This window comes from Mus pahari, chromosome 2 (assembly GCF_900095145.1).
Source record: "Mus pahari chromosome 2, PAHARI_EIJ_v1.1, whole genome shotgun sequence".
In the NCBI taxonomy this organism is placed as follows: Eukaryota; Metazoa; Chordata; class Mammalia; order Rodentia; family Muridae; genus Mus; species Mus pahari.
In genome coordinates this window covers 140422803-140434953 of record NC_034591.1, presented here as the reverse complement: position 1 = coordinate 140434953, position 12151 = coordinate 140422803, and the positions used below count along the sequence as shown (strand labels likewise).

Genomic DNA, 12151 nt, shown 5'->3' with positions numbered 1-12151 from the left:
AGCTGGGCTGGCTAACGGAATCAGTTGGCTAAGGGAACTATAAGGAAGAAGACAGGAGTGTTTTAGAGTGATCTACTCACACCAATTCTCTTTGGGGATTACTCATAGGCTGTGGGGACAAGGGTGTTTCAGAAACGCCCTCTGAGGGAGGCCTGGGAGAAGAGCCCTTCCCGCCTTCTGGGAGCCTGAGGGACTCAGTCCTGGTCTGGTTTTGCCCAGTGGACACTGATGAAAGTTTCTGGAAGCTGGTAAAAAGTCCAAGAAACCAAGACAATGCTGCGCTCACTAAGGGTTTGAAGATTTCTCACCCGGAGTCTCCATTCCTCAGAAGAAGGTTGGAGAGACACTACAGCAACCATTTTGTATTGTCGGTCCGAGGTCCCTGTAGGCTGCCAGGAGGTGGGTCGGGTCTCCCCACCTTTCTGCGTCCTGTCACAGAAAGTACCCATGCTCCCATACTCACTGCATAAATATACAAATAAACAGGTGAAAAAAGTTCATGAGAATCCACAAATCTACATGTGAAAACTCACAAACTTTAAAATCTACAGTAAAGGCAGTGGTAGCCAACACCTTTAATCTCAGAACTTGGGAGGCAGAGGAAGGCAGATCTCTGAGTTCAAGCCCAGTCCGGACTACAGAGGCAGTTCCAGGCTAGCCAGAGGCTACACAGAGAAACCTTGTCTTGGGGAAAATAAACAAACAAACAAACAAACAAAAAGGATAAGAAGAAAAAAGGCAGGTCATAAGCGAAAGCAAAGAAAGACAACATGGTGGCTCCCAATACTCTGTCTGTCTGTCTGTCTGTCTCTCTGGATAGTACATGTGAATTTTCCCTAATAAAACATAAAAAGAAGAAACAGTGAAATGTATCTAGGGCTGCTACCTGCCTACCTGTCCCTTTATGCTTTTAAGAGATCCAGGTGAGTCTAGCCCCTGCCCCAACTCCCTGAGCCGAGAAGAAAGAAATCAGAGGTCTGCTATTCAGTATCTCTACCACTGCCAGGGAGCCTGGGACGATTGAGACAGACAGTTGCCAGCAGAGTGGAGCTGCTGGGCCAGCACCAAGGAGAAGACAGCGCAGAGTGACTATCAAAAGCCCAGGCAGGTCTCCTGGTCCCCGTCCCAGTCCCCGCAGCCCCCCCCCCAGCAGCCCACCCCTCGCACCTCTGCGCCCCAGGCCTTCTCTAAAACTCACTCCCTTGCCAGCATTTCCAGTCGAGGCTCCACCGAAAGCCTGTCTGGATATCTGATCCACAGTTCTCAGGTGAGCTATTGAAAGAGAAGACTTTCCCTCATTCCAAAGGACACTCCCCTGAGTCACAAGGAAGGCAGGACAGATGTTGCCATGGGCTGGATCTGAAAATCAGATCTGGATTGCAATTAAGTTCTGCCAGAGTGGCTAAGCGGTGTGGACAGCCTTCATTCACTCTACGAATTTGTACCTGGCCTGTGGCATAAGCCAGATCATGGGCCAGCCCATAGCCTAGTAAGGGGCACAGGGCAGACATTAGGCTCCATGGCTGCTTTCTGAATTGAGATTTGGAGAGGGGGGGGGTTGGGTGAAGGGGGTTGGGAGTGGCAATCAGTGGGCGTGGGAAAGAGGAGGTACCACATACTTCCAGCAGCTCTGGGCCATTAATGGCAGGAAGAAAAGGTCCACCAGGCTTAACGATCTTAGAACCCTGCCTGGCACCCCTGCGTGCCTCTACCTGGTCTCTAGAAAGTAAGGTATCTACACTGGCTGGGCTCTCAGGTCCCTCGGTTTAAGAGAGTTATAGGCTTATGCGCACACAAGCTGGAACTAGGCTACCCAGCCCCAGCCCAGAGGCCCCCACTCACCAGGACCTGGGTTTACACACACCCACCCTTCCGTGAGAGAGGTCCCCAGAGGAAAGGACAGATTCAGGGCCAGCTGAACTCTCTCCAGTATCTTGTGGTGTGCGCCCTGGTGTGTGGCGTGGGTGGGGGTGGGCTTGTTACTGTGGCAGCTTCTTTTTAAAAAGTCACAGAGTCGAGCGGGCCCTCAGTCTCTGCCAAGTGGGGTGCCTGGCCAGACCGCTGCATCTGCTAACCACCTCTGGGTATCCCGGCCAGCCGGGTGCACTGTCAATCCCTGGCGCCTCCGCTTTGCAAATCTGGCACCCAGCTGTCCCCGGCTCTCTGCCTCAACATCCACAGCAGGTCAACCAGGTCAGCTCTGCCTCGGGCTCTCAGGTCGCCTGACTGATGGCTAGCCACTGGCTCTGCTGCCCCCCTTTGGCCAGCAAGCGGTCCTAATCCGCAATCCCCTCCGAGAGCCAGGCTTCTTCCGAAGAAAGGTGGAGGCCGGGTTCCGGGCCTGCAGCTCTCACGTGCTTTCCCGGCCACCCCCTCCCGCCCTGCGTCGAGGCGGCCAAGCCTGTTCCTCTTCCCCCCGTCGCGATTGCGACAGGCCAGCCTCTGCTCCCAGAGCTCCCTGCCCCCGCCCCCGGCCGGCTCGCTCCACTCCCACTTCCTGAGCCCGGCGCTGGAGCCCTGGAGGCCAGGCCCGGCCGCTCCCGGCCCCCGGGGGCACGTCGGCCCAGCCGCCAGGCTTGGGAAGTCGTGGCCAACGCTGCTCAGGACGTCCGGGCTTCCCACCTTCCTCCTAGGGCTCCACCCGGTCTGGTCAGCCGAGCCGAAGGGCCGCCATGCGCCTGCCCGGGGCCTCCTCTCCCTGCGGCCTGGCCTGGGGGCCACTCCTGCTGGGACTCAGCGGGCTTCTGGTGGCCTCTCAGCCCCAGCTGGTGAGGGAGGGGCTCGGTGGGATGGACCAGGTTTCTTTCTAGTTCTTCTGCCCTCCAGAGCTGACCCTGCTTCATTCTTCTCTGTCTCTGCCTCCCCTGGAAGGTGCCCCCATATCGCATAGAAAACCAGACTTGCTGGGACCAGGACAAGGAATACTACGAGCCCATGCACGATGTCTGCTGCTCCCGCTGTCCCCCAGGTGAGAACAGTGGCCCCAGGTGGCTTGGGTGGTAGAGGTGAGCCAGAGTGACACGCCTGCACGGCTAAAACTAGCTAGGAAGGAGCGTCTAAGAAGCATTAGCATTGTCCCACGGACACTGAGATTTGAAGAGGGAGCGGCATGTAGCCATGAAGACAGGATGGGGGACAAAGAGACCAAGGAGAGGCTCCGTGGCATGAAGCAAGCAGAGGCAGCGGACTGGACTCCTTGTCTCCTGATACCCCTCTTTCCCCCATTCGCCTCGTAGGCGAGTTTGTCTTTGCGGCGTGCAGCCGCAGCCAAGATACGGTTTGCAAGACTTGCCCCCATAATTCCTACAACGAACACTGGAACCATCTCTCCACCTGCCAGCTGTGCCGCCCCTGCGACTTTGGTGAGTGGGGACACATCTGGATCTGCATGATGGGTCCGGCTGGGAGGGCCAGCTCCCCCCTGACCCTTCCCTCGCTCCCTGACAGTGCTCGGCTTTGAGGAGGTTGCCCCGTGCACCAGCGATCGGAAAGCCGAGTGCCGCTGTCAGCCAGGGATGTCCTGTGTGTATTTGGACAATGAGTGTGTACACTGTGAGGAGGAGCGGCTCGTACTCTGCCGGCCTGGCACAGAAGTCGAGGTCACAGGTCAGAGGTCACTGAGGGCAGCCAGTGAAGGGAGGCCGGGCATCAAGGGCAAGGAACGTGGTGTTGTGTGCATGCGTGCATGGCGCCTCTCCCACTGGGTGAACCATAAAGAATCTATCAGTCCTTGAAAAGGGTTCCAAGCTTGGGAAAGGTACCAGCTACAGAACAGAATGGTTGGCACAGAGGGGACATAAAGGAAGGCCACCGCAGTCTCACACTTACCCACTCACCCCACTGGCCTGCCTTTCTTTTGCCAGATGAAATTATGGATACTGACGTCAACTGTGTCCCCTGTAAGCCGGGACACTTCCAGAACACTTCCTCCCCTCGAGCCCGCTGTCAACCCCATACCAGGTGAGAGGGCCCTCCCCCCTCACCTCCAGGAAACCCAAGGGTTGTCATCTCCTCCATCCTTGACTTCGGGCCATTCCAACCATGTGTTCCTGGAGCTGGTCACCAAGGGGAGCAGGGAGGGGCTCACAGTCTTGTTTCTCCACAGATGCGAGATCCAGGGTCTGGTAGAGGCAGCTCCAGGTACCTCCTACTCGGATACCATCTGTAAAAATCCCCCAGAGCCAGGTAAGACGCTGGGCTGAGGGACACAAGGCAGGGTCGGTCCAGGAAGACGCCTCAGCCTCCCTCATCCACAGAAACAGGGAACTGTGCCTCTTTCTTCCCAGGATTAGACAAAGTCAGAAACATTTCTTCTGAAGAAATCGGAAGGAGGTAGCATGTAGTTCCATGGTTAGAATGCTTGCCTGGGATATACAAGACCCTGAGTTTGAACCCAGGTACCACCAAAAGAAAAAAACAAAAACTTGGAAAGGCAGGTGTGGTGGCATACCCATATAATCCCCAGTGCTTGGAAGACTGAGGCAGAAGAATCAAGAGTTTGAGGATAGCCTTGGCTACAGAGTGAGCCTGTCTCCATAGAGGGCCTGGAAATTAGAACATCCCTAGACTCTTTTCTTACACTTTCAAAATTATACATATTATGCCAGGAAACATTCCTGTGCTGTGATGTAATTCTAACTGGCTCCGTCACTATGTTTGGATGTGATTCCGCCATAGCCTTCCTTCACTAATTGAATACCTCATTGTCCACTTACACACCTCTGTTGGGGACGTGCTCCCCCGCTGGGCTCTTTCTAGGTTTTCTTGTTTCTTGGTTTCTGTCTTCGAGGAAACGCACTAGATTCCCAGCCTGGTGGTTGACTATAAGTTCTTCTGATGACTATAATCACTACTAATTGGCAGAATGTAGTAACATTTTTGAGTGACCAGACTTTTGTAATTATAGCTTCCACGTCCTGAGAACAGCTCTGAACCTCTCAGTGATCCCACTTAAGCTGCGTAATGATTCTATAAACTGGGATTATTCATTCTCACTGATGGGGAGAGAAAACTGAGATGTTAAATGATTTGCTGGAGATCACCTGTGGGCGTGTGTGTGTGTGAGTGTGTGTGTGTGTGTAAATCACATTATTACTGTCTATATCTAGGTCTTCCTTACTTGGGGCTCATTTATAAGGTATACAAGCTATAAAATGTTTTAAACATTCCTACCAGGTGTGGCAGCGCATGCCTGCCATCCCTACATTTGGGAGGTGTAGCCAGGACCCAGGCTGGGCTGCATGAGACCCTGTCTCTGAGAGAAGGAGGCGAGAAAGCGGGGATGAATGAAAAGTCAGCTAAAATTCCTCCACTGAACATAGAACATTTCCACTCTTACTGTCTTGGTCTATCCCTTCCAACACATTCCCTGTGCATTTCTATTCATATAATTTTTCTAAACTAAAAGTGGAGTGATAGAAGTGTTTTATACTTGACATTTTCTGATGAGAAGTTGGCAGTAGATGCTGAACCACTGAGATGGTATACTAGCTTCCCTTACACACACACACACACACACACACACACACACACACACACATTCCCTTACATACTAGTATATTCCCATATAGACTAGTTAACAGTGTGTCATAAATATTTTCCCATCCTCTCTCTGAAACTTTCAGCTATGCATCCAAAATCAACTATGCATCAAATATCACTGGAGTGTCAGAGCTAGGATTTTAAAGTCTGTTAGCCTGCTTGTTATATGTATGACAAACTGATGCTTGGATAGGTGAACTGACTTAAAAAGGGACCTAGGTGTCCAGGCACCTGGTCCAGTTTCTCTTCATGTCCTGCATTCTGTATTTCCTGAGGCCACAGCTGTGGTCCAATCACTGGGAGCAAGCTTGGGGAACCAAACTCCCGTCTCTCTGCCTCTCCCCTTCCGTCTTAGCCCTGTCATGAACGAGGGGGTGGGCAGTTTGCAATTCCTAGTCTCCTTGAGTGCCATAGGCCAGGCTCAGAACTGAACCAAGTTCTCACAGGCACAGAGAGGCAATCTCAGGCCCAGTGGCCCCTCTGTAAGATAGCCAGGTCACAGACATGGGGCTCTCTCCTTAGGCCCAAGCGCCACCTCCCCTCCCCTGCCACCCCCACCCCCACCCCCGGCCTTTCACCACGCACGCCTCACCCACTGACTTCGAGAGATCTGGACACCAACATTCAGGACAAAAGATTCTTCCCAAGAGCAGCTCAGCCCTTTGTCCACAGCCCAAGAGACAGGGCTCCAAAAGAGGGAGCCAGCAGGCCGGCTGACTTCTGGGAGGAGCTCCTCCCCTTGTCCTTTGGTGCCATCCCTCTGTCTGCTGTCCTGGCAGGAACAATGACACTGCTGGCCATCCTGCTGTCGCTGGTCCTCTTTCTGCTCTTCACCACTGTCTTGGCCTGCGTCTGGACGAGGCACCCGTCTCTCTGCAGAAAGCTGGGTAAGAAGGAGCCGCGACCCTGCCCTCCAGTCCCTACACCGAGGTGGTGATTGCCCGGAGGGATGTTCAAGGGCAAACCCTTCCTACTGGACACCATTCTCGCTGACGCTAGGGTTAAGGGTAACAATATCATCCTCCGCTGGGACACTAGGGTTGGCAGCCCCACATGGTGTCGGGATAGAAGTTGGAAGGTTGGGAACCGCAGGCCTCTCTCAACCCATTCTGTTTTTCATTTCAGGTACTCTGCTCAAGCGGCACCCAGAGGTAAAGGAGTGGAAGAAGCCATCCAGGAGGGGCGGGGCTGTGAGGTCAGGGAAGGCCGACTTAGCTTCCATTCATTCCTCTGATTGGTTGCCGAGTGTGCCGCGATCCAGCCCCCGTTCTAGGCACCAGACATACAGCCTGAGAAAGTGCCTCCCGCCCTGGGGTTTGCAAAGGAGCGAGCAGAACAAGAAAAGAATACAGTGCCAAGGCCGGGGATCTTAGAGCCCTTAGCTAGCATGTATCTGGACTCCACTGCCAGTGCCATGGGGGAGGGGGGCAGGGGGTGCCCAGGGTGGTGGCTCAGTCCTGAAATCCAAGCACTTGGGAAGCTGAGACAGAAGGCTCACCATGAGTTTAGAGCTAGCCCGGGCTATTTAGTGAAATTCAGTGTAACCTTGACTAGAGTAAGAGAACCTGCATCAAACAAAACAAAACTACCACAACAGTAATTACACACACACACACACACACACACACCCCTCAAATAGCAACCATAATAAAAATGAGATGGACAGAGAGTGACAGCAAAGGATTGGGGTACTTTTTTTTTTAAAGATTTTATTTATTTTATGTATATGAGTCCACTGTAGCTGTCTTCAGACACACCAGAAGAGGGCATTGTATCTCATTAAAGATGGCTGTGAGCCACCATGTGGTTGCTGGGAATTGAACTCAGGACCTCAGGAAGAGGAGTCAGTGCTCTTAACCGCTGAGCCATCTCTCCAACCCCAGGGGTACATTCTTTTAGACAAAGTGGACCGGACACTGATGATTTGAACAGTGAGTTGAAGAAATGAGGAAGCCAATCAGGGAACGCTACAAGAAAATGATCTAGGAATTGGAGGAGCAGGAGGTGCAAAGGCCCTGGGGCAGGAAGCATGGTAAGGGACAAAGACAGACAATGAGTCACCAAAATGCAAGGGGTTGGCCATGGAAGTGAAGGTATAATGAAGCCTTGGTCTCTTTGATGCTGGATGGTTCTCTCTCTATACCTCTTCTACAGGGAGAAGAATCTCCCCCTTGCCCCCCTCCCAGAGTCAACCCACATTTCCCTGACCTGGCAGAGCCACTCCTACCCATGTCTGGAGACTTGTCCCCATCCCCTGCTGGACCCCCAACGGCCCCCTCCTTGGAGGAAGTGGTGCTACAACAGCAGAGTCCCCTAGTCCAGGCCAGGGAGCTGGAGGCTGAACCTGGGGAACATAGCCAAGTGGCCCACGGTGAGCAGGGCAGGCCAGAGCGAGGGAGGAGTAGGGGGAGGAAGGAAGGGATGGTGGCTGGGTTGGCGGGGAGGAAGAATAAAGTCCAGATGGAATAAAAAGATATGGAGGCAAGACAGAAGGGAAGAGTCTGAAAAAAGCAGAGGAGTGTGTTCAGAAACCTATAGCAAGGCTAGGGCTGGGGCTGGGGCTGGGACACAGCTGTAATCCCAGCACTGAAAAGGGATTTCAGAGCTATCCTGCCTGGGCCATGTGAGACCCTGACTCAAAGAAAAGAATGACAAATGGCAGGAGAAGCTGGGAGGAAAGGAGAAGAAAGTTCTGGAAGCATCCTCTCTCATCCCACCTTCCCTCCCACAGGTGCGAATGGCATTCATGTGACTGGAGGCTCTGTGACTGTCACCGGCAACATCTACATATACAATGGGCCAGTGCTGGGAGGGACGCGGGGCCCCGGAGACCCTCCAGCTCCCCCTGAGCCTCCATACCCCACTCCTGAAGAGGGATCCCCTGGCCCTTCTGAGCTGTCTACACCTTACCAGGAGGATGGTAAAGCTTGGCATCTGGCCGAGACAGAGACACTAGGGTGCCAAGACCTCTGACAGGGCCATGGAACCTATTTGCCACCTGTGCCCGAGGGCACCTGGGAAAGGCAAGGAACAGAGAGGGTCCAGCACCTTCCTTCTGAGGCTGCTCTACCCACCAGGACTCATAAGGTCTGGGGAGGCTCTGAGAAATAGAGCCCTAAGGGACTTGGCCTCAGACACCTCTTAAGAGCAGAACCGGACACTAGCAGGTCACAGTGCCCGCCCAGGACTCTGACTACCGCCTGAGCAAGCCTGAGACCTTGTTGCCGACCCACCGGCTCCCAGAGGCTTCGGCCATTGAGCCTCAGACACAGGGAAGGCTCCTGATCCTCTCTGTGCTCTAAACATGGCAGAGGAGGGAGCTGGTCATGGGGTCACTCGCAAGGACATCCCAGGGACCTTGCAAGGTTTCATGGTGCTCATCCCCACCTTCAGAGGCCTTGAGAGCGCATACTGAGTGGACCAAGATAGACCTTGGGTGAAGGTGAAGTCTCGTGGAGGAACAACCTCTCCCTTGCTCCTGGAGGAGAGGATAGAGAGACGGGGAGTATGGGGCCTTGGGTAGCATTACCATGTGTGGAGGAGAGTTTGGGAACAGGAGAAAAACGACAAGTGTATTTATGAGTTGTAACCACATGCGAATAAAGACAAGATGGAGATCCTTTATTTTCTTGTGTTTATTACTAGACTGTTAGATTAAAGGCACAAGACTATAAGCCCTCAAAGGTGCTTCTGGAAGGGTCCCCAAGTTCCAGGTTCAGACAGCACCCCACCTAAGCAGCAGTGGCTGAGTGCTTGCTTACCTGGAAGTATTCTACACACCTGCACTAACGACTGGAATCAGTCCTCCCGACACCCATCTACACACCTGCACTAACGACTGGAGTCAGTCCTCCTGACACCCATCTACACACCTGCACTAACGACCGGAGTCAGTCCTCCTGACACCCATGATGCAGGCACTCTCCATAAGTGAGACAGAGGCACAGACAGAGGAAGTCATTTGTTCAAGCCAGTTAGCCCAGCATAAACGACTCATCTTCCACAGGTGCTGTCTTAGGGCACTCCCAGACATCCCATTGCCCTGTGCAATGGAAAGGGTTGTCTGGAAGGCGTCGTGGGTGCTGGGTGCCTACCCTATGGGAGGCCAACTTCCGTGCTACTGGTGAAGAGAAATCCAGGCTGGCCTCATCCCTTCAGCTCAGAAGGAGCAGTCAGGGCTCTGTGTGTGCTCTCTTATTTTATCTTTATCCAAAAACAAACAAAAAGAGTCTTTAATGTCTCTTGCCCCCAGTCGGGTGATTGTGGCATATGCCTTTAATCCCAGCACTTGAGAGGCAGAGGCAGGCAGATCTCCGCATCTGAGGCCAGCTTGGTCTACAGAATGAGTGCCAGTGCAGCCAAGGTTAATGACACAGTCAGTGCACAGAGAAACCCTGTCTTGGGGGAAAAAACAAAAAACAAGAAACCAAACCCCTCTTGTCCCTTTCTTAGTAAATGCCTGCTGCTCGCACATTGATCTTCCATACTGGCCAGCAGAGACAACCAGGGTTTGAGGAATTACTCAGTGCAGCCTGTTCCTGCCATAAAAGGCAGGCCGTATGATCCAAGTGTTAGGAGCTCGGTAGCTGGCCTTCATCAAGCCGGTATGGCAGGAAAACACATACCCCAGGAGTCTGCTGGGCCAACGGAGTGGATGGGTTATTTAAGGCTGACCATGAAAATCAGATCCAACTTCCCTCTGCACACAGTGAGAGCGGGTCCTTTGTCATGCTGATCCCTCTGCACACAGTGAGAGCGGGCTGCATCTTCACAAACATAAATCTTCTCCTTTGTCATGTTAGAGCCAAAGAACATGAATCCTTAATAATTATTCCAATGTGTCTAGATTGTTTTAATTACTACATTCTGCTCAACAAAATAAAGGAGGAGGCAGGGAAGATCAAAGGAATGGCGTTCCAGGGACATCAGTAAGGCTTGGCAGGTAAGAGCTGGATGCCAAACCTGGTGATGACCAGGTCTGACCTGCAGAGCCATGACTCCCGAAAGGTGCCCTCTAGCCACGAGCGAGCACACACACACACACATACACACACGAGAGAGAGAGAGAGAGAGAGAGAGAGAGAGAGAGAGACAGACAGACAGACAGACAGACAGACAGACAGACAGACAGACAAAAAATGCTATCCAGGCACAGCCCTGAGTGACACTGGCTGTTCAAACTGAACATTAAGCCTGCCTGCCCGCCGGCCTGCCTTTACTGTACTAGTCCCAAGCAAGCTCCAGTCTCGTCTGCATTGAGTACACAGACTAGTTAGGAAAAGCTGGCATCTTCCTGGTTAGTGCATCGTGTGTTGGCAGCACATCTGAGTGTTGGAACTTTACCGTTTGTGTCCAACAATAGCACTTCAATGTCTTCTCACCTTTTCTTGTCAAGTCAATTCCTAGGTGTTTATCTTCATTAGGTGCTCTACAATCAGACCACTCAATTTAATTTTTTTGTTTGTTTGTTTTGTCTTGCTTTTTAAAAGACAAGATCTCACTATGCAGCCCTGACCAGCCTAGAACTCCTATGTAGACCAAGCTGCCCCCTTGAACTTGTGGAGCTCTACGTGCCCCTCTTCCAGAGAGCTGGGGTAAAAGATGGCCAGCACCAGGTCCAGCTGAGGACAGCTTATATTTTTAACTCAACTACTCATTAATCCTTTTATTATTTATAACGATTTCCAGTTAGTTCTCTGAGATTGTCACCTCTTAAGTAATATGAAATTTATCTCTGCTGTTTATTTACTTTTAATAGGGTCTCATGTATCTTATTCCAGGCTGGCCTTGAACTCAGTATGTAGAGAAGGATGCCCTGATGCCCTGATGCTCCAGCCTCTACCTCCCAACTGCTAGGTTGTGCGCCTGCCTTCCACTGTTCTCAGCCTTCTGGTAGCCTTACTATCTAAAGCATTGTCCAGACCTTCCAAAAGAGTGTAAAACAGCAATACACATTTCTATTTCAGTCTTAATTTTGGCGCAATACTTTTTGGCACATTCTCTTTTTAAACTTTTTTAAACTGTTCTTTTAATTTACATACAAAGCAATGGGTTGCATTATGCCACCTTAGTACAAATGGCCAGGTACAATGACACAGGCCAGTACTGCCAGCACTCAGGAGGCAGACAAAAGAGGATCGCCTCAAGGTCAAGGCCAGCTAATTAGTTCCAAGCCATCAAGGACTACAAAAATCCTGTGTTAAATAAATAAATAGAAAACCCACCACAACCACAATGTGTGGCTTGGTCTTGTCATTGCCTCAAACCTGGGCATGCCTGGGGAGAGGGAATTGTAATGGAGAAATGCTTCCATAAGATTGGCCAGTAGGCACATCTGTGGGATATTCTCTTAATTAGTGATTGATGTGGGAGGGCCCAGCCTACTGTGGGCAGTGCCACCCTTGGGCAGGTGGTCCTGCGGAGCATAATGAAGCAGGCTGCAGAAGCCATGGAAACAAGCCAGCGAACCAGCACGCTCCCCTGGCCTCTGCTTCAGATCCTGCCTCTATGTTCCTGCCCTGGCTTCCCTCAGTGATGGATTTATGAACCATAAGCTGAAATATGGTCATAATGTTTTATCACAGCAACAGAAACCCTAACTAAGACAAAT

General features: G+C 52.0%; 1 protein-coding gene across 1 annotated transcript; it reads left to right on the top strand.

The window, feature by feature from the left end:
- The first annotated feature begins 2430 nt into the window (after positions 1–2430).
- Ltbr (lymphotoxin beta receptor) lies at positions 2431–9165 on the top strand. The gene is made up of 10 exons (XM_021190814.2): positions 2431–2768; positions 2872–2968; positions 3237–3362; positions 3448–3606; positions 3864–3960; positions 4106–4185; positions 6321–6428; positions 6667–6692; positions 7696–7912; positions 8273–9165. Exons 1-10 carry the CDS (start codon positions 2673–2675, stop codon positions 8512–8514), a joined length of 1248 nt encoding a protein of 415 aa, XP_021046473.1. The 5' UTR covers positions 2431–2672; the 3' UTR covers positions 8515–9165.
- Positions 9166–12151: the final 2986 nt, after the last annotated feature.